This window comes from Agelaius tricolor, unplaced genomic scaffold (assembly GCF_023055355.1).
Source record: "Agelaius tricolor isolate 1412-34295 unplaced genomic scaffold, bAgeTri1.0.p SCAF_79, whole genome shotgun sequence".
Lineage (NCBI taxonomy): Eukaryota > Metazoa > Chordata > Aves > Passeriformes > Icteridae > Agelaius > Agelaius tricolor.
In genome coordinates this window covers 772,362-795,340 of record NW_027269339.1, presented here as the reverse complement: position 1 = coordinate 795,340, position 22,979 = coordinate 772,362, and the positions used below count along the sequence as shown (strand labels likewise).

Below are 22,979 nucleotides of genomic sequence, written 5' to 3'. Positions count from 1 at the left end.
GCACCTGCATAAGCAGTATGATAAATGATATAATTGTTAGATGTGATGATTGCTTAGTAATGAAATATAATTATTGTATAATCATAAGAATAATCATGAGAAACTATGTTAGAAATTTAAAGGTGGGCCATGAGGAGTCATGCTTGGCTGAAATCTATGTATACAATAGAACAATATAAGTTTAATAATTAACGTGAAAGTTATATAACGATAGAATATAAAAACATGTTCATCCCAAATGCATATTGGAGTCAGATTTGGGTTGAATACCCCTGACACCCAGAGCTCTTCAATAAAAAGCACCTACATATAATCACTCTTGTGATTCTGTGTTTCTGAATGCTAACAGAAGCAAAAGCAACAAGAAGTTTTACCCTATATTGGCTCCTTCAGGGATAAGCCTCTGCCATCCACAGAACATGGCATACTGCACAGATGGGAGCAAAAAATTTTTAGCTGACAATTTCAGAATAGTGTCTATTCCCTCCAGACGAACTTCTGCTCTTTCCAACTGTCAAAGGGAAAAAACAAATTGTCATACTTATGTAAATTGCTAATAACTGTCAGAATTATGTAAGTGGCACATTTTTGTTCATGTCACCTGTTTTAATAAACATTTTCTCATTTTTTCTACATCCACTGGCTCTTCTTTAAGTGCAAATTCAACAATGGTGTTAAGGAGGGCAGACTGTGGATACAAGCCTTGAACATTTTGCTTCAGCCATTTGTATTTGTGGACACCTGTAACTGTACTCAAAATTGGCTGCCACTTATCCTGCAAAACAAGAAGGTAGTATGTCAAAACTTTTTAAACAACTTTAAATTACTGAAAATATAAGTTATTTCATGCAAAACAATTTCCAAATTTAAAATACTGAGGCGGGGGGGAGCTGAGGGGAAAATGAAAACTTCTTAAAAGTCAGGAAAGAACTTAGTATTATTTTAATCATTATCATTTTTACTACTGCTACATAAAATTTCAGATGTTCAAATGTTGAAAAAAGAGGAAGTAACTCATAACAACATTTTATTTTGAAATGAAGCTTTATCTAAGATTATCAGTAATTTAAAAATTAAAGAAGGTATATTCACATATGCTAAATACATAGTACAACCTCATCTTTAAAAATCATTCCAGGCTTCACTGAAACAACATGTCACACTTAATTATACACAGTAAACACCATTATCAGAACATTAAATGTCAAGTTATAGGAATCATGCTTTAGCTCATTCTTTTCTCTCTTGTTATTTTTATTGACAGGGTTGATTCAGAATCTAATATCCTACCTTGGGTGATTTGATTGGTATGGGCTTTTTATCTATAGGTACAGGACTGTGAGGTACCACACAAGATTCTTCTAAATCACTCTCTTCATTTCCTATTTTGGATTCTTCTACATCAGCAGATTCAGATTTTTTTGGCACTGTAAAAAAAAGTATTCTTTTTTCATACAGTACAGTTAGATTTTCAGGTCGCATTTTTAGGTTTAGGTTTTCAGGGTCGCATTTTTACGTTTGTATGATAATCTAAGCACACACAATTCTTAAGATCTGTTTGTAATAGAATTGAAATGCATTCTTGGTGAAGTCTATGTCCAGCTATTACCAAATGAACTCTGGTATTACCTGCAGTATGCTTTTACCTTTATAGACAAAATTGAAAAGCCCTTTGGTGACTGTTCACCACATTAATTTCCAGTTATATCACTGTTTGACTACACTTTAATAAAACTCGATTTCTAAAAAGATGTCACTTCCAGTGGAATGTTACTAAAACCAATGCAGAAGGTCTGACATTGAAGGATCATTTTTAATACACTGGAACATGAAGAAACACATCTCAACTAAACTTGACACATTAGTTTGCCAGTTCTTGCTGTAGGATCTGACATGCAACCTCTGGTTTAGAAAACTTCATGAAAAAGCAGCAGAAAGCAAATGGCTTTGATGCTTTATCTAAGAAGAGTCTCATATAGCAACAAACCTTGAAATAAGATGGATACCCATTGTTTCAAAGAGAATACAACACTAATTCTACCTTACCTCTTTTTTTCCTTTTTTCTCTAATGATTTTCTGAGCTACCCTTCTCCATCGGGGCAAGGAACTAAGAAGTTTAAATTTGGACATTATAGAGAGATCATTGCAAACAGCAGGACGCAGCTCATTGAATAAGAATCTCAAACGCTCAATGACAGGAGCACAAACTTCCTTGTAAGAACGCCCTTGTTCCTGATGTGTCTACAAAAGACATTGAAAGATTAAATTACTGCATAATGCACATTAAAATGAACAATATATAACTTTTTAATAAAACACTTCAAATGAAAATTAATCTTAACATCAGCAGCTAAGAGGCTTACCTTAATCAGTGAGCATTTTGCTTGGTAGACAACACGACACACATCCACTACAGATTTTGGTAAGGTTTTGTGCTTTACCTGGTCAACTCCAAGGGTACCAGGATGAACAAGAGACAGTGCTACATGACCTTAATGGGAAAAGACAGTGTTTGAATATGCATTACCAAAGCCATCAGTAGCAGAGTTTAAACTGGCCAAAACAATCACACCACAGGCCTACCTACCCAAATCTTCATGCTTCAGAAGACAGCACAGTAACAGACGTCCTACTTCTTCCACAGGATGCTCAGGAGGGAATGTGATTGGTGTTGTTAAGTGACACTGTTTACAGTATCTCTCTATTTGACACAAGAAGTCCTAAGAAAACACACAACAGTTAAATCTGTTTAACTTCATTTTCGAATACAATGTAAGCACTCAAAACACCACAGGCAGCATTTAAGTAACACTGAATAAACTCCACAATCTGAGCTAACATTCCTGAGATACAATAGGCAGTATGTGCAATTTAACACACAGCAACTACAGCTCAATCCTATAAATACCCTATATCCTTTCTCAGGAGAAACATGACTCAAGGAATAAAGCTTCTACTGCTTTGATCTCTTCATGAGATAGTCAGGTCACCTAACAAAATTTTTAATTGTCTTCTGATAAATCATGATTGATCATCATCACTATACCTAAAGACTTATTTGGGGTTTTTTGTAATAAAGGAGCTGAACTCAGAGGGTTAGAAAATTTGAATGTGTTACAAAAGATAGTGATCAATGTAAATCACAAGGTTTTTCATAATAGTCACAATTCTTGTGAAACCTGAACCTCAATGCCCAAAGGGATTTTAAGACAAAGGCATATGTGAATCTGAAATATAAAATACACTTGCATCTTGACAAAAAAAAAAACTCCACCTTATTTCAACTGAAGGTGAGCAGGATCTCTCAATGTTACTGCAACTTGACATGAGAAGTAACACATTACCATTTTTTTTTTGCAAGAATATTCAAATTTTTTAGTTCTCCCACTCAAAAATTCTGAAGAAATAACATACTGTTATGCTATTAAGTGACATATACACATCTTATTCATTAGTAGTACTCAACCATCCCTTTCACATAATGTAATTCTGAAATAACTTTTTCAATTGTTTTGCTATAACTTTTGGAGAATTTTCCTCATCACTATCACCCTTCAGAAACAGTATTTGTGCACAGAACTACTGAGGGCTTACCTTCACAGTGTGATCCTGAATATTATTATCTGCAATAGCTTGGAGAAAGGGTTGTGAATGGTCATTCAAAGTTAATCGATGTGTATATAGTTTTGATTTATTTGGGGTAGTGTTACCAGGTGAACTGCAATGGTCTTCATCTTTTTCCTCATTGTAACTGTAATGAATCTGACTAGTTTGCAAGCCTCCAGAAAAGATCGATGACTTCAACCATTCTAAAATAAAGGAAACATGAGTGAATATTCTGATCAAAGATAAGCTATCAAGACTCAATTTCCTCTAGTAAAATGTATTCACAGGCTTCAACAACATTTAGCAATTTTCTCATCTGCTGAAGCTTTTTCAAAGGAAAAAAAAAAAACTTCTGCAACCAAGAAACAATTAGCTAACAGGGAAGCCATCATATATTTAGAGATATAGGGCCTTAGAAATTTTTCTGCTATTAATACTGAATTATACCTTCTATTCACCAAACCAAGACACCCAAAGAAAATATCCAGTACCACATGATTGACTCTTAACTGACAACAAATTGGTGAGATAGGAGACTGTGTATCATCATTTTCTATTTTATGTTGCAGACTATGAAATTCTAAATTCAACTGCTCAAAATTATCTAATCCCTATTTAAATCTTGTTAAATTATTGAGATCTTGATGAGTGTGGTAGCTAATGCTACCACACTCATTAAGAATACAGAACTCCTACAGAAGATAGCAAGACTAGAGAAGTGCTAAATTTTCAGTTAACTTATTTGTCCTTTGTCTTTTCCTCGCATGCTTTGACAAGTATTTATCACTTAATAAAGCTCAAAATGACATCCTGCTTACTGGCACATTCAATTTCCAGAGGAGAAAGTGGTGTGCTCATTGCCAGGTAGGAAGCGTGCAGGCCAAGGAGAAGACCCAAATTGCGTTCTGTGTCTATCAGAGGCGATGACAATGTGCTGAGATCTGGTGTTGTAATCACTTCCTGGTCAGGCTGCACAAAAGAAATAGCAACTGTAAGTTAGAACTGAGCTCCAACAGGAAATCTGACAGTAAATCAATGCTTGACTTTAGTAAGCATTTACCTATTAGTAACATTTTTACCTCTATATATTGGCCAACACAGAAGGCGTGCATTGATTCCCGTGTGTCCTCAAACTGCAAAGCAGCTTCCAAAGCAACAACTGGGTCCTCACCAGCAAACTGAGCTAATGAAACAATGGGGTAGTCAATACAGTATCTAAACATTTTGTTAATTCCACCTGGTTTTGAAACAAAAGTAATTTGTGTCTTTAAGTCAAATGAAAATTCTCACCAAGTATGCTACTGCCAGTTAAAGACTGGGTTTGGAAGTCCTTTATATCATACACTTTGCCATCGATCACTGTCCAAAATCCTCCATCTTTGTTGTGGTTCTCTAGATCAGCCTTACGTATAAGTGTCACCTCCTCATTATTTCTGCAACTCTGGCCAGTAAAAAATGAACCTATCCATATAAAACAGAAAAGAGAATTTATCAACAGAAAATCAGAAAGTAAGGTGGTTTTCCTGAATATTCTTTAAATAGCTGCCTAATCCAATTCTTCACATCTGTTCAAAAGCTGCTTATTTTTTAATAAGCTCAAAAGTAAAAGCGGCTATTAGTATGTTCCTGTCTATGTATTGTGCAATTAAACTGTCTGAATACTGTGTTCTAATGCACTAATCTTTAATGTCACCTAGCATTGCACAGCTATATGGCTGTTTTGTGTGGAGGTGGAGCAGAACAATCAGTTTGCTGGTAAATCACTGCTCTAATTGCTTCTTCCTCCAAATTACTTTGGTTTTATTACTCACTTGCCTGCAAGGAATTTGCTGTGTATTTCATTTCAGCTTAAATTCAGATTTTTTAAATATAAAAGAAGCTTCTCTTTTGACCACAGACACAGCTCATAATACAAAGTGCCCAGAGAAAATAAGAATTCTTTATTTCACAGCTTTCACATTACTCATCCTTTGTATTACAGACAATTTAGTAGCAAAATGCCTAGATGTACTACTCAGGTTTTCACTGCAACTTTTCATACTCAAAATGTGAAATTACGTGAACTACTTCTTGAAAAAGCAGTATCTGTACTCTGCTTAATGCTACCTCTACATTCTTAACTTCCTTAAGAATGTACTGACAGAAATGAATACTGCCTAATGACTGCCATATAATTTGGTTAATAAAACTTTGTACTGTTAAGTAGGTTCCCTTTCCTGAGAGTAGCTCATGAACAGCCACCACTTTTATATAGCTACTTTATGAAAGCAGTCAAGATGCTGCTAAGTTCATACCCATTATTCCTGGCCATGCTAAATCCTCATTGTCATCCCTTTCCTTTCCAGGGGCTAAGTGGTTAAATCTGTCTAGATGTTCCAGCAAGCCAGCCAACAGAGGGATAGCACCAGCTTCCTGCATTAATCCAGCATTTTTACTGAGGAGTAGCACTATAGAAACCACCAATTCTGGAAGAAGAATGCCTAAAACAAAAAACAAACACAGAAGACACACTTAGTTCAAGTTCTACATTCACTGCAATGCAGAAGTAAATCACCATTAATATATTCTGCCTTTGACTAGTGTTGAGTACAAAGCTCTTGCCTTCCGCATTGAATTTTCCCTCCTTCTCTCCCATTAACCAAAAAAATTAAACTGACTCCTTCTTAGTCATTTAGAACTTTAAAGAAGGTCTTAAAATTCTGTGGAAGGGGAAGAAAAGAGGAAGTAAACACCTACCTGTTAAATCTCCATCCACAACACAAGATACTTCTGCAAAATGCCTATGACTAGTACAAGCAATGCTGGTTGCCACAGGAAGTATATCACTAATGTGTGTGCACAGAAGAGCAGTGTATTTCTTCAGTAAAGAACCAACACCTAAGAGGTCAGGACCTGTGTAAAAATAAAGGAAGAGCACAGAAAACCATCACAAAGTCATATTTAAGAAACAGACTTCAAAAGCTAACAAACTCTTCTGAAATTATGCCACTGGATATTAGCACTAATTTAGGAAATCACATATTTTTAAAAATTTATGAAAAGTTTATTATCTAGATCCTATTATCTAACAAAAAAAAATTCACTTACAGAAAACAATATAAATAAACTACTTTCAAACACTGTTCAGACAGCAACTAGGCTGATAAATGAGACAAGAAGATAAACTCAAATAAGAAACTGCTATCCTGTAAAAGCTATTACAGAAATACTTGGGGAAGGGTCAGATGTTATTTGCTTCTAATTTTAAAACCACAACTTACTGTATGTATTAGGGACCTGGCCAACACAATCTGCTGGGTAAAGTTTGCTAACAAGCAGACGCTGAAAACGGAGCAACAGGTCCAGAGAAGCAGATCTCTCCTTGCTATAAAGCTCTTGGTCCATGCAGGAAGAAATGCGACGAGCAACATCTTTTAGTTTGGCTATGGTCTGAGAAGCGATGTTCCTAAGCGGTACAAAAGTGTCACTTAAGGGGAGCTCAGAGTGAAGACAGTCCATGGGTTAAGCTTTTGCTGCAATTTTACATAAATATCTAAGAAGCCTCTGCAAATTTTCTGCGCAGAACCTTCACTCCTCTGCACTGTAGTGCCCAAAAAGTCAATGGTTTTGTGACTACATTTTGATTAACAGGATTTGTAAAATAGCTCAAGTATGTGCTTTTTGTCATCACTCACTACAAAACACAATTTGACAATCTTTACTGAGAGCCTGCAGTGAAAGCCATGACACTATGTAGCTCAAAAGAGTCTCAGTATTGATTAATTTACATGGTTGCCATCACAATTAAGTGAAAAAGTAAACTCATAATTATTTCCTGCTATACATCCTCTCTGTTAAGTACTCCTTTAGCTCCTCTGATTGATATAAAGCAGCTTTGTTTTCAGCACCTTAATTGGTCATGCACTCAAAACTCTCAGTCAAGAATTTAAAATGGAGGTTTCTTCCCCAATGACAGTCTCCTTGAGGCAGTTCTAAATAAATAGCACAAAATACTCAGTTCTAAACAGATTTGTGGTGATTCTCACACTTTATAAGGACAATCTTTTAAACATTTGTCCTGTATCTGGTACAAAAACTTTCAGATACTTCTTTCAGAGAAGAAGTATCAAAGTCCATAAAACCAAGTCAATCTTTCTAAAATTGGGTAATTTAGTATAGAACATTATTCCTTAGCAAACAGAGCAGAACTACAGACAAGCTACAAGAATGTTTAATATTTTGAATTCTGAAGAGCTAAAAATGCTAGCAAGAGACTTTATTTATTAAGCAAAATTAACCATTGTTTACCTGACTAGTTTATAGAACATCTAAATACATATTCTGTATAAAAGTAAAAGACAAATTCAAAACAATTACCTTAGTAATTGCTGAATTAACTGAACTAATGGTAAACTTTGTTTTCCTGCAGATTCATAGATTCCAGTGTTAATAAGGTCTTTGTCCAATGGAGTTCTGCTCCTGTGAAGTGTTGATGCATTTGCTTCTTGTTCATCAATTTCTTTTTCTTTCTGTGCTTCTTTTTTTGCTTCAATATCCTAAAAAAGTAAATCAAGTTAGAGAAAACACACGAACTTCCACTATGATTATGAAACATTTTGCTAACAAGCATTCATGGTAATAAGATCAAGTTACAGAAAAAATGAAACAATTCCTACCAGATAAGACACGTATTGTATATTCTGCAACAACCACATGGGCACACTTTTTAAAAAACAATTATAATTGCTTTTAATATAATTGTACAATTATAACAATTATAAAAAGAAAGGTAAAGTGAGGGATGAAGGTCGTGAAGGTAAAAAAGTGTAGGGGAACTCCACAAAGCCAGGGTGGACATATGCCAGTAGCTGCTGCACAGTACACAACTGAAGGCACATTTACTCTTGTATTTATATAAGTAACAAATCCAGTCTCCAGTCCCTGAAGAAGACTGAACTGCAAAGCTGATGAATAAATCCAGTCTCCAGTAACAAATCCAGTCTCCAGTCCCTGAAGAACCTGAACTGCAAAGCTGATGAACCATACCTGAATTTCTGCAGTAATAGCAGCGTTCAGTGCAGACTCTAAACCTCCATCAGCCATCAAGCTGCCCACCAAGAGGTCAATCATAAATCTACGTCCCGGGCTGACATTCATTTCATTTCCTGAAACTAAGAATGGAAGAAGCCATGAACGGAGTCCAAACACAAGGCCCAAACAAGGAGGCTTCAGTGTGAGGACCGACCTGCACTGGGCAGGAGCGCTGAGAGCGCCCTGGCGCGCTCCTCGGCCGTGGGCAGCAGCACAGACCAGCCGCTCTGCAGCACCGCCTGCGCCGCCGACTGCACCGTGTTCAGAACCCCAGCGTTGCTGGCCAATGTTACCACTGTCTGCTTCAGGCTGTTGAGCAGGATGCTGCCCAAACCTAAGCCAAGGCATTCTGGATCCACCTGATGACTAATGGCAGCATGAAGCTGGAAAAAAAAAAAAAAAAAGAAGTAAATTTTAATTAATAAATGATACGAACTTGTTGGGGTTGGCAGGAAGTCGCTCCTGGAGCAAGTAACTTCAGTGACCAAGATACAAACTTACACCTGCAAATCTGTAAAATTAAAGGGAAATGCTGGCTCGCCTATATCCTGAATTTACATACAAGATTATGAATGGTAGCTATAAGCCCCAAAGACCTGAAGTAAACCTAAAGAATAACTTAAACTGTTTCTGCATCACTACATTATGCTAGAAAAAACAGCACATTTTCAGTGACTGTCAGACTCCAATTAAAGAGGTAATTCACTTTTAAATATGTTATTTAGAAATCTTAAAAATGCTCAGAATCTCTGACTGTACAAGGCTTAATCCATTTAGATACTGTTTTTATAGTTCATTCTTAATGAAACTCAGAAGCTGTCAAGAAGATCAAAAAACAACCACTCGATGCCAAGTTTCAAAGAATATAAAATGATAGTGTAGTTATTTCACTTTTTAAAATCAATAGAAGTGCTTTAAGGCACTTAAAGGTCATGGTTTCCATCCAAGCAACTTAGTGAAAACATTCAGCTCAATGACTGCTTGAAGTGTAAGAAATTGAAGGTACCTGAAGCCTTAGAAGATTTAATGTTGCCACAGCCATACACTCCTTTTCCTGAGGAGGGGGCCAGTCAGAGGATCCATCCATTCCCTCAGTCACTTGTCTCAGTAACAGATCCAGCTGCTCAAATGTCATGGGGCAAACATCCACCACAAAAGGTACTCGCAAGCCTATTGACCATTCTGAACATGATGACCAAGCAAAACTCTATAAATGGAAACAATACACAAAGTTCCACAGTTTGTTTTTTTCTAAATATGACACTGACTACAGACAGGAGTGTAAAGCTAAATCTGCCTTCAAACAGTAATAGATGATTTGGAAATAATACCAACACAACTATCAAAGAGAATGCTTGACTTGCATCCTTGTAAACAGAGATAAATCCATACAGATCCAGAACTCTCTTATCACATTTTCCAATGCGTTGTCAAACCCAGTCCAGATACCTCACTGCTTCTGCCATAGGAAACCTTCTGCTGACATCTCCTCAACTGCTGTATCACACAAAACAAAACAGGAAAATTGCTGCTTCTCAGAACACCCAACAGAGGGAAAGCTGATCACCCCTTTTTGGCAGAACAACTGTGCAAGATTTGTTTTTTCCAAAGCCTTCATTTACTCAGAATAAGGAAGAATACAAAAAGTCACGCAAGCACAGAAAGAAGGACCAGGATTATAATACAGAACAGTAGCCTCAGTGGGAAGTAAAACCAAAGAATTCAAAATTAAAACCAACCTGAGCAGGTCCACAAGCAATTCCAACTATGTGCTTTGTGTCTAATCCCGGGAGAGCTGCGGGCTCTGGTTTAGTGATACGCAAAGTATCAAAATGCTGACACTGATCATTGCTTCCCCAGCTGTGCACTTCACTGTCTTCAGTCAGTGCTAAACAATGGGTAGATCCAGCTGCCACGTCTATCACTTTCTTTCCTGATCAGAAAGTTAGATGTGGAAAATATAACTTAGATACAACAATCATGGACAGAAAAATAGCAGATGTAAGGAAAACTAATTACAGCCATGCTTAACTAGGAACATGCCTTGGATGTCATGAGGCTCATTTCTGCCTCAGTAATGGACTGGAAGAGTACAGCAAAGCATAAACCAAGAGACAGATAAGTACAGAAGTTTTACAAGTTTAAAAAAATTATTCTTCTTTGTGTCCCTTCAACTTAGAAACTTTTTTGGGAGTTATTTCAAGATCTCCCCATGTACGATGAGAGACTGTAAAATTATTCTCATTTAGATCATTCAAAATATATGCGTAACGATTTAAAGGAAAGACAGAGCTATAAAAGAGGTTTCTTCCTCATCTTCCCCGACAAAACCTCAGGTCTTCTCCCAAATGAAGGAAGTAATTTTCTCACCATTGCAAACTGGTCAAAAGTCAAACACATATTTTGTGACATTTTTTGTTGTCTGTTATTCTCATTTATTTTACTCACCTGCCTTAATCTAAGCATATATTATATATATTTATTTGCATGACAATGCAAACATACTTGCTTTAAAGTAGCATTCTTGTGAACCTAATAAAAGAAAAGCAGTAAGCATATGGAGAACACAAGACATGCAGCATTTAAAGTGGCCATAATATAGTGCCTTTAAGCCTGCTAAAATCTTGTAGGTGTAAAGAAGTGATGGGAAATGCACATTATTACCTTTTTCAATGCTACCAGCATAAAATATGACAGAGTACATGGTACCATGACTCAAAGCAGAGTTCATTTGTGTCGGGTAAAAATCTCCAACCACAGAAAGAGCTCTGGAGCATTTCCAACTCTGATAATTACCTTTCAAGCCTTCCAGCAGTTTGGGATATCGAACGTGCTCTTCTGTCCCATGCCCAAGCCTCTGATTGTCACCTTTCCCCCAGGTGTAGACCTGGCCATCTTTGGTTAAAGCAATAGAGAACTGACTCCCACAGCGCACTTTCACAATGTCCAGATCTTGAAGCTTTTCTATCAGCTTGGGAGTTTTGCAACCATCACTGCCTCCTCTTCCCAGTTTTCCATAGTCTCCATCACCCCAAGACCACACCTGGCCTTTAAATCAGAAGAAAGAAAACAAAATATAATTGAACTGCTTTATTCATGCAATTAAGTCGCCCCTTTTAACAAATAAATTCTTCATAATCTGAGATTCTATAACAAGCAAATTTTAAACAACAAATTTTAAACTCTATTTTAAACTCTATTTTAACTCTATTTCCAAATTAATTTCTAATTGTTTGTGGCAATAATAAAGAACAATATTTGAAAAATAGTCATGCTGACAAAACTAAACATAAAAAGTGCAATATATAACATTCATTGAAAATCTATCAGTGTATGGAAAGTCCTTCTTAAAAATAAATGAAGCATAGGATTTACTGTAAATCAAGCAAGTTAAAAACGGCTTTCTTTAATTATTTATAAGAACTTACAAAATGTTTTCTACATCCAATGGCCAAATTTTCTGTTAAACCTATTTTAATTTTCAATTTATATCATTCAAACATTTCTCAAAATGAAATGAAATCGTCACATTTATCATGTTCTTTTGAAATACACTACTAAATCTAAGTCCTGATGTGGAAACTTAGAAACAGTCAAGTCATTCTGCATCTGCAGTAAATAAAATTATGGTTCAAGAATGGTAACCCATGCATGCCCAAACAGAAAGTCTTTTTTTTATGTTCTGATGCATTTTTGTTCCCTACCCGCATCAGCAGAGTCCCTAAGGTACTCTGATAAGCAATGGAAGCATGCAAGGCAGAGATCAAAGAGAGGAAAAAATTTGATAAAATCTGGGTTTCCATTTCCTGTATGAGCAAACATTTCAGTTTTTAAATAATGCAGGTCATATTAACCAGCTGTATTTCAAAGGAACAACTGACCTCCAAGAACTATCTGCTTTCTAAGAGATGACTTTGGGGCTTGACCTCACAATGAAATGCAGGTTTTGAATCTGTCTAACCCTAGGCACTTTTGGTCAGGGATGTTGGAAAGATGAACTTCCATGCTGCTTCTCTTTTACACTTCCAAAGGATTAAGAGAGACAGCTCTCCTACTCTGAATTCTGGCTCTTGTGACAACATGAGATATTTGTACTTATATAGTCACAAATAAAATTTAGACACATGCACATATATGTATTATTTTGTGGGTCCATTACATTTACATTAAATATACATACACCATAACTCAATATATTTACATATTCATAAGGAACATACTGCATATCTATGCATGGAAATACCTCTGCAACATTATATACAAAATGTATAAATGTACATATTTTATTCTCCAGAAGGAATTTCAGCTTCAAATTCTTACAGAATTCAAGCTGCTAGAAATAAGCATCTCTTCAGTACAAATATCTTCAGAGTAAAAGGAATCACTTAAAATTTTAAGTTTTGTTTTGCTACTAACCATTTTCAGTAACTGCAAGAGTCTGAGCATCTCCACTCCCACACGACACATCAATAACTTTGAGTCCTTTCAGCCCCGTGACCAGCATTGGGATGGTCTGATCTTCACTGGAACCTTCAAAACAAAATGGTTCTGTGAGAAGCAAAACCCAGAAGGCCTGACAGGTTCTTTTGTTTGGTTTTTTTGCTTCTTTGCTTTTGGATGTTTTTTTATTGTGTGGGTGCAGGGTAGCGTTGTTTAGTTTTGTTTTCAGATTTGAGTATCATGACTAAGCTCCTGTATGGTTTCTGAGAGACATCCAACAAGGATTTAACCCATGAAATAGTCTTAGCTTCATGAGGAAAGGAACAGAGAACATTGCAGATTTTTCTTCTCCATGCAGTTGCTTATTTCCAGATAACTCAGGGCATTTAATGGGTTTGAGACAATCCCTCCCATAATTATTTCAATTCTCGTGAAGCCACATAATGTTCACAAATCAGCTTTTGGTGGGATAAAAGATCATTTGCAACAGGCACTAAATTCTTCAACAACTTATCTGAAGCTATCAACCAACTCACCATGACCAAGCCTGCCATAGTTTCCTCGTCCCCAAGTATACAGCTCTCCCTCAGCAGTAATGGCTGCACTGTAGGTGCTTCCACATGCAATATGAACAACGTGTTTTCCAGCTTGCTTCCCAGATAAAGCAGATATCATCTTAGGTTCCTCCAGAGGGCTATTTAAAGAGAAGGTGACATATTTCACAAAAGGTGATTTGATGAGTAGGTGATAAAAGGTGCTAGACATACTTGTTAGAATTGCTGCAATTTTACCTGCACGTCTTATTATTAGTCTGAAGTAACAAAATACAAGCCAAAATTAAGTTCAAATTCTTCAACAATAAACAAACCACTGCAATTTCTGTTTTCAATTAAGTTCATGCAATGTTTTTTAAAAATATTTGTCTATCATTAAAAATACTACTTTTAATTACTATATCTGACCAATTAATTTCATGATACTGGTAACCTTTGTGTAGTCTCTCCTGCCTCAGAGGGAATTCTGCACTGGGGGAAGACACATAAAATCTAAAATGTATTGATGCACACCTCCTATACAATACTGTTGCAGAAGACTGCTTCTACACAAAAGCAGGACAGTAATGTCTCAGAAAAATGGAATAATGTACAACACGACTGCATAAAAAATAATGACCCTGCTCCAACATGTGAGTGTTGGAATGTGAGTCAACATTTCAGAGAAAATGTGATCTGGATTCATAAAACCATTGATAAAAGGCCTGATAACAGTGCTCACTACTACACCTCCACCTACAAGAATTTCAGAAAGCAGCATCAGTAGACAACTAGGAATATTCCAGACAGAGAAAACAAGCAGGGAGAATGTAACTTTTGTCCAGTAACAGCCAAATGTTAAATGCTGAACATTGCCTATATACACAACAAAATAATTTTTACTAAGAATTCAGAATACTTGCAAATAAATGTTATGATTATTTTTAATACATACACTGTATCCCCATGACCTAGTCTTCCACCATCTCCACAACCCCAAGAGAAAACTTCACCATTTGCTGACAAAGCCAGATAGTGATGCCCATCTGAATGTGCTGCTATCTTCACAATATTTCTGGAAGCTAGACTCTGCACCAGCTGTGGTCCCTGTAAACCAAGCAAAAGCAATATGCTTACAAAATCTGCTTTCTGCAGATTACTAAGTACAGTTTTCCTATTTCCAATTTAATCAAAACTTTGCTCTCAAATTAATGAGGTGAAGGCATGAAGAAAAAAATGGTTAAACATGACAAAAGCAATGCTTTGAAGTAATTTGTTCCCATTCTTATAGGTCTTCAGTACATATGAAAACGGTGTTTAACTTAAAATTACAGGCTATCTTAGTGACAAAGGCTTCTATTTACAGTGTATTTTTCTTTGAGAAACTACACAGCTTGGACACAGTTATATCACTAAATAAAATCCATTTCATATCTTCCAATTTGTGAAGTTACCAAGGCCAGAATACCAATAAAAGCAATTATCATAGTATTCATAACCTCTAGCATGATTGAAATTACAGAATCCATATGCTTTTCCTCAAATCGACCCAAGAGACAAACCCCACTGCTTCTGAAAGTTCAAATACAACACCACAGAAAGCTCACAAAAAATCAGCATGCCTCCATCTACTCTCCTAAGAAACTGTAAATATTTAGAAGAGGAAACTTATGAAGTAATACAGAATAAATTTTAAAAACACGTAAAAATCTCACCAGAGTGTCGCTGTTATATGCTTGTGTATAAACTCTTCCATTTCTAGATAATATCAGAAAACGTTTCTCTGCACAAGCAACCTGTACCACACCAAGGTTGGCCAGTCCTTCACACTGAATTGGACCACTCACATTAGCATAGTACTTCCAACCTATTAATCCCCAAGCAATGACCTCTTGCAGTGATCCCTAGGAAATAAGAAATTCTGTAAGTACTGAATTTTGAAACGAACAGCTTAGTAAAATCCACAGAGCAAATTATTTTTTAAATACCAAATGTGTTTAAATCTGAGACTGTCCTTCTTTCCAATAGTCAATAAAACCTACCTAATTATAAGATATCAAAATTAAAGACTTGCATGCATCATATTCAGTTCAGTCTGGTACTAAATGAGCAATAAGTGTCTATGGTAAGAGATTCAGAGATTTTTCAGATTGGAAAGTTTGGCATTTACTTTTTTCTTTCTTTTATTTTTCTAGTAATTCAGACCCCCAACATTTATAAAGTCTGGTCTTGAGGATTTATTCTGAGAAACACAAAAACAGCTCAAAATATGGCACAATTAGCCATAGTGTGGTAAGAAAGACTGGTTCACAAACCATAAAATTGCACTCCAAGGCTCACTCAAAAAGGGCTGATGCAATAGAAGTTACCCAAGTAAGACAAATTTCAGAATTCAAGGTTATGTTGTGAAAATCAGAAAGGAATTTGAAGAATCTTAGGAGATGTTTTCCTTGCATTCTGAAATTGAGTGATGCTTTTAGGGAAAACATCTTACTGTATTTGATATTGCAAAAATTACCTTATGAGATGTAGGAGAGCTACACTGTGGAGGCATACAAGGGGTGGCAAGGCGGTCCAAATGGGCCATGATCACCACAGCTGTTTGTCTCAGATCAATGGCCAGCTCATTGTCCTGTGGCAAAGTCAGATACCTCAGAAAACTTTCATTTGGACTTAGAGGGTAAGTCAGGAGCTGGAAAAGAGAAAAAAGCAGTCAGAAAAACATTCAAGGTATATCTGAGACTACACAAAGTTTAGATAAGATGACTATCTGCACAAGTATAAGAGAAAATTAATTAACTCCGCACATTTCACATTAGAGAAAAATCTGAAACATGAATGTCGACAAAATAGTCAGATTGGGTATAAATAGAAAGTTATAAGCATAATAAAATTGATTGTTTTATCAACCTCAGTTAATAACTATGACAAAGAGTCATAGTTCAATTAATTTTAAACACAAAAACAATCCAAATATGCAGAAAAGTTACTTAGCCACATCTAAGTTCATTATCACATCAGCACTAACTACAAAACACAATGCTCACCTCTAATCATGCTGTGACATTCTTCCCCCTACCTCAAGAAACTCAAATGTTCACATGAAAACCAAATGACCATGGTATATATACACCTTACATGGAAAACACCACCATCAACTTTGTTTGGATAATTTTATGATTATTTTAGCTAGGCAAATGAAATTTCATTCCAACATAATGCCCCTTTTTAAATAAACCAAGACTAAGTACCTGAATCTCTTCCTCAGTATTGGGCATGTCTTTATTACATATTATGCTCTGAAATCTTTGTAGCAAAGGTAGAAGGGGTGCACTTGTTCCCTGTGCAGATCGCTCATTATCCGTTTCCCTCGTTCCGTTATCCCACAGTTGAAGCAGCAACATAACTGCAGACAACATTTGGCTGAAAGAAAAAAATCAACAATTTCTATTAATAAGCATTCCTAAAACCATTGGGTTAGGTTATCCATACAATTCAATCTCTACATTTTGAAGTTTAGCAAAATTAGATGCCAGGGCTTTCTGTTTTAAACAGTTCATGAAAATACAAAAAATGGATTTTGTAGTCTAGATAGTATGAGGTCTCAGTCACCACTGCTTTAGTGAAAAGGTGCATATGAACAACAATTATTACATTAAACCCAAATTCATGAAAACTGAAGCCTGTCAGCCCATTCCAACAGTGACAGCCGAAAATCAGAGTGCTCATGCTTCTCACCTTAGTGTACCCCTCTGCACTGCCAGTTCAAGCAATATGGCAAGTGCCAAGTGCTGGTCTTGCAAAGGAATGTTTCCTGGCCCCTTGGTACTGGGAGCTCCATGCACATCTCTATTTAAAAGTCAAACAATATACATTAACTAAGAGGAAATAATACACAATTGCTTACCAAATTCATCTACAGCACCCCAAGAACCACTAAACTTACAGAAAAATATCAAAGGGGTGATGAAAACAGCTGAGAAGAAAAGCCCACACATTCCAAACTAGATCAAATTTTAAAGGGACAGCTAGGCTTTAAAAGCACCCCAAGCTTCACTATCTATCTACAGTTCTATTAAACATGCTAAGAACATGAAAAACATTTTTCACAGGTGAAATTCAAATATGTTTTATGATATGCACCTTAAGGACATAGTTCCAGTATTCAAAAGACATTTCTAGTAACTACTAGTAACTTCTAGTAACTACTGTAAAAAGATAGTAATTTGAAGCCTACTTAAATAACAGGGAAAAGCAGAGGACTGTTCCAAGTCCAACATGAGTGCGTTTTCCCTCATGCACAAAAATCTGTATTATTTTACTATACTTGAAGGGCACAGGTAAGAGTGCATATACATAGCATTACCAAAGCATTCTTCTGCAGATATATTTACATTAGTAAAACACAATTTTTTTGCTAAATTTCATGCAGTGATTCAGAATATTCCAATTCAGATTTTTCTTAAGCAGCTAAAATCATTAAATCACATTTAAATAGCATCATTTCAATAGTTCATTAATTTTTTGCTTGCTTGTATAACTACATTGTAAAAGGAAGGAAATCTCTCAAATTTTCTATAAATCACTATGTTTATATCCCCAGCTTCTGAGAGATGCAAGCTTGCCACTTAACAGCTCAAAAAGAGAAACTTACCCAGTCACAACAGACCTTAGGAATTTAGTAGCTCTTTCTACCACTTCCAGCCACACAGAAGACACAGTCCCTTCATCAAAAAGGGATGCCTCTGGTAGAGCTCGCAGTGCATCAAGTGATTCCTGTAACAATTCACTGCACAAGTCTGCATCTTCACCTAAGGAACACAGCAAGAGCAGTTACATCCCCACCTTCACAGAGGTTAGAGAAATGGTTGTACACAACATTTTGTGGAGCTTTTTTTCAACACAAGTTACTTGCTATGGACAAAGTTCTCAATTTTCACATGAACATTTGACTGCAAGACTCTGAAGAAATCTTCACCAAAATAAAATAAAATTCAGAAAGGTGAAAACCCAAACCAGCTGATTTCACTATGCAGCCACTGAGAAAAGAGGAGAACTAGGGCTGGCTGGAGTAAGCCCACACCTGACATCTGACCAAATGGTGCAGCCTGAGGCAGGTTTAGTGGCACAGGTGACAATTCTGCCAACCTCTGCAATTTGACAATAGCTGACAGGATCACCAACTAAACACAAGCTTCACATCCAAAGCTTTGTCTAAGCTGCTGCTATCATGTAATAATAGTGGCTTGACCTTGTCTGAAGAATAAATCTAACTTTTCTGAAGTCTAGCATTAAAAATCCATTCTTTTCATGAAAGCCCAACTTACCTTCCTCAGCATAAAATACCTGAGAAAAACCCAACATTGATGCTGGCTTGGATGGTTTTGATCAGTAACAACATTGTTGGGCACAGAATCACATGAGTGCAATTATGCAAATCCATCATTTACAAATTTATAGTGCTATGCCAATATTTAACACAGATACACACACTTTAATGAGTCACATGGCTTCAAATGAAATATATATGCAAAATGCTCAAGAGTAGACCTACCTGATCTCCAGGCTCTACGAAGAAAAGCAAATGCAAATGAAAGTGCTGCTCGGGATCCGACACGTGCAAGTCCTTCCACACCTTTGCCTACAGGTCTTGAGCTAAATAAAATTATATATTAATAGCTTCAATAAATCTGTATTACAATAATAGATATATATTTATGTTATTATTATTCTTTATAACATATATTTGATTATTTTATAATTTAGCCATATGCATGCATATACAATTACACAATTTTTACTTGTAAAGAATCATAGCTGTGCCTTGAGAAACAAGGTGAACAACATCAAAATGTCAGCAACCAAAATTCAACTTCAACTACTTCAAAGAAATAATTCAATGTCCAAATCAAAAAGCTTGAGAGAGAAAAATTTAAACCAGACCAGCATAATGGACTACCACCAAAAAAATACCCATAGTTACTCAAAGTGAAATTATGATGCTTTACTCAAAATACACAAACTTAAGATACTTCATGTACTAATTATTTATTTAGGAAGTCTATATTTTTGGTTAGTTTGGACTGCATAAACTAAGTTTGCAGATTTTTTTAAATTCATCTTTAATTCTTGATAATAAATTTCACCCATTTTGTCATTACTTATCTTTCTATTCAAGTCTCAATGCCAAAAATCTCTTTGCAGTTTCTGTACTTGTGTGTGTAAGGAAGAGAAATAGCTTCAACTTTTGGTAATATTCACTGGACTCACATTCACTTCTGCTAACTTCTCATGCAGACAATCAAACTAATTTAAATAAGCTCCCCTTTGTAGTCAGCAACAGGAGATTCCCCACCACTTCCAACACTGAACCACCAAGTCTAGATTGTTTTGTTGTGAGATTAAAACAAAAGTGAACAGCTTAGGACTTTTTCAAAAAATTATACTTGCGTTTTTATCAATCTGATAATTTAAACATATCAGTACTCTTTTTAATCAGAGCTGAAAAAAATTTCAAGGGAACAGTCTATACAAAGATATCCTTGTCAGAACTCCAATTCCATAATAACTAGTTGTGATATCTACTTACATTCTCCTTTCATATCTGAATCTAGAGATTCAATCTAACAAAAATTTCTCTAGACAAATTGCTTGTTGTGTCAGACAGCTACTGAAACTTTATTTAATGCCTTATCTGATAGATTTTTCTATTTTTAGGTCTAGACAGCTATCCAGACATGAAAGTAATCAGATGATTCCTCACTCAGTTACTTCTCTTGAAACAGTTGCATATAAAATGTATATTTACATCATTTTACACTCAAACTAAGGAGAGCTATGTTCAGCTTTTTTGGTATTTGTATTAAACAGTTGCATATAAAATGCACAATTACATAATTTCGCACCCAAGCTAAGATTCTATGTTCTGCTTTTAGGTATTTGTATTTTTTAATTTATTGTGAGCTGAGCAACTATTTAACTGAGCAACTATTGACAAAAATATATTGTTATTCAAACAATGTAATTTCCATTGGCACCATTTCTGAAACAGGCTTCTCCATACTTTCTAGCTGAGCAGAACAAAAGCAATACTTCAATAAATGTATACTTATAGCTCAAAGTTTAATATCTACAGCAATGTATTACAATAAAAACCTACTAGTACAAACAGAGATACTGTAAGAAAGCACCAGGCAAGAAGGAGGACTGATGGCAGGGAACACCACTTAGTATGGTAAAGCCATCTTAAGGAATATGAAGTTTCTTTATCATTAATGTTTCACAAGAAGGAATAAATCACATTAAGCCCTCACAGACAGGTTGATAACCTTTCTATGGCTTTTCTAATGGATTAACTTGTTCATGCATGTGTTATTACCTTTTCTTATCCACAGCAGGCAGAGGAACACTACCGCTTTTCCACTTGACTTTGATGTTCTCCTGAAGAACTGCTCTGTTCAGAGCAATGAAATATCGTTCCAGGATGACCAGCCTCTGCTTTAGCCTCATAGCTGAGAGAGCTGTTGTTGCAGATTGTGTGGCCAGAGTTTGCTGTTCCTTTACTAGTACCTGGAGGCATTCCTTCAGTTCGTTCACGTCTGAGAATCAGAGAGAAATATCCTCTTTGTTATATACAGTAGCAAGAAAAATAAAGACAAACTGAAAACTGTAAATTGACCAGATGTCTGAACCCAGTGGAACTCCCCATTTCTATATTTAATGCACATGGTATGACATAAATAAAACAGGTGTTCAAACACAGGTTATCATCAAAACTAGACATATCTAAAGCTTCATATTTCACGTCTGAAATTAAAACATCAGGAAATGTTTTATGCTTTTCAAAAAAACAAGTTAGACAACAACATCTTATCATCCAACCTCAGAGTCTCTCTTAAGTGTAGGCAAGTCCCTTGCAAGTCCCCACAAGAATATGCTTTCATTTTACATATTATCTAAAGTTCCTCAGAAGTTATAAAACTCCTCTCAGAAGCTCTAGGATCATTGCCAAGACCTGCTATGCTTCTGAAACAACATCATAAATAACATAAGATGCTTTCAGTTGCAATTAGCAAATAAAAGATCTCACTTATATACCAATGCTAGAATATTAATTCTTCTTTCTCTTCACCACAGCAAGTATGCAACAGCCCAAAGTCCTATTAATCTAGTAACTGATGGTAACAAGTACAGTGTAAAAAACAACTACAACAAAAAACCACTCTAAAATAAAAATTTGGAAACTGTATTTTTATGTACTCTGTAGCTTCAATTCCTAAGACAAACACCAACAATGTGCATTCCTAAAGGAGTTCTTTTCTTTCCCTTCATTAACAGTCTGGTCACTGAGCCACCCCACTCTGCTCTGCACTGCATTACTATACTTGTCCCTAAGCCAACCACATTTGTTGCCTGGCAGCTACACAGAAGTATCTTTGTTTTAAATGACACCTAACTAGGGGTATGGAAAAAACCCCATATGTCTGCATATATGTAACAATGTGAGAAGATGGACACATTTCAAAATAATTATAAAAAACCAACCCCAAAATCATGCAAAATCAACATTGTTTTTAGAACAAGTGCCTCCTAACTATAGAAATTTAGACACTTTTATGGCAGTCTCTATGGTTAAATGTTTTAATCTAAGGAGGTATAAAACTTCTTTTGCAACTGCAGCTATAAAATCTATTGCAAGGTTTTGTCCCCCATCTTTGTGTACCCAGGAAAGAATTCAAGTAACTCTTCCTGCCACTGGATCACATTCCACAGTCACTTAGGGTTTGCTGTCAGCCAGCATCCCAGCCTGTTTTCAACATTGCTACTCACCTTTCACCATTTCATAATGTGTTAGATTCCTTCCCCTAGGCAATTCACATCTTTCCACCTGACTATGAGGGACTTATTTTTTCCAACAGGAAAGAACAGATTAAAAAATATTCCTTGCAATTTAGACCTTGCAGTCTAGACCTCTCAGATAAAAGTGACAGCAACAATTATACATCCTGACTCAAACAACAAGAAATATGACAAAATCAACAAGAAATTTTATAAAAAGCCACATCACACTTAATTTTAGCTCTACAAAATTTCCCAAACAACTGAGTAGCACAGAGCAAAAACACACACAAAAAAAACCATCTCACAGTGTACCACAACGGAACATAGTCAATACTGACATCCTACTTTCATGATCCCTCTAGGCAAACCATTCAAAGAAGACATAAGTCAGGACTTTTTTCCTCCCTTCCTGAACACTGAAGACCTATCACCCTCTAAAATATCACCAGGCTATAACACCAAAGTAGAAAATGACCATGCTCTCCTCT

At 36.0% G+C, this 22,979-nt stretch overlaps 1 protein-coding gene across 3 annotated transcripts in view; it reads right to left on the bottom strand.

Annotated features, from left to right (window-relative positions):
- The window catches only part of HERC2 (HECT and RLD domain containing E3 ubiquitin protein ligase 2), a 104,535-nt gene that overhangs the window by 56,346 nt on the left and 25,210 nt on the right, over positions 1-22,979 (bottom strand). For 2 of the 3 annotated variants that reach the window (XM_071418248.1, XM_071418249.1), the window contains exons 5-33: positions 21,029-21,248; positions 19,205-19,305; positions 18,305-18,461; positions 17,389-17,499; positions 16,902-17,073; positions 16,169-16,342; positions 15,366-15,554; positions 14,606-14,757; positions 13,654-13,811; positions 13,094-13,207; positions 11,474-11,725; positions 10,417-10,610; positions 9,684-9,884; positions 8,832-9,060; positions 8,633-8,757; positions 7,964-8,142; positions 6,868-7,052; positions 6,344-6,499; positions 5,902-6,087; positions 4,898-5,068; positions 4,687-4,790; positions 4,426-4,576; positions 3,596-3,810; positions 2,589-2,721; positions 2,365-2,492; positions 2,047-2,242; positions 1,291-1,427; positions 602-775; positions 375-511 (exon numbers count right to left, since the gene is read on the bottom strand). In XM_071418248.1, coding sequence (XP_071274349.1) covers positions 375-511; positions 602-775; positions 1,291-1,427; positions 2,047-2,242; positions 2,365-2,492; positions 2,589-2,721; positions 3,596-3,810; positions 4,426-4,576; positions 4,687-4,790; positions 4,898-5,068; positions 5,902-6,087; positions 6,344-6,499; positions 6,868-7,052; positions 7,964-8,142; positions 8,633-8,757; positions 8,832-9,060; positions 9,684-9,884; positions 10,417-10,610; positions 11,474-11,725; positions 13,094-13,207; positions 13,654-13,811; positions 14,606-14,757; positions 15,366-15,554; positions 16,169-16,342; positions 16,902-17,073; positions 17,389-17,499; positions 18,305-18,461; positions 19,205-19,305; positions 21,029-21,248 — 4,801 coding nt within the window. The remainder of the gene's footprint in view (positions 1-374; positions 512-601; positions 776-1,290; positions 1,428-2,046; positions 2,243-2,364; positions 2,493-2,588; positions 2,722-3,595; positions 3,811-4,425; positions 4,577-4,686; positions 4,791-4,897; positions 5,069-5,901; positions 6,088-6,343; positions 6,500-6,867; positions 7,053-7,963; positions 8,143-8,632; positions 8,758-8,831; positions 9,061-9,683; positions 9,885-10,416; positions 10,611-11,473; positions 11,726-13,093; positions 13,208-13,653; positions 13,812-14,605; positions 14,758-15,365; positions 15,555-16,168; positions 16,343-16,901; positions 17,074-17,388; positions 17,500-18,304; positions 18,462-19,204; positions 19,306-21,028; positions 21,249-22,979) is intronic. The other variant, XM_071418250.1, reaches the window with a different exon arrangement.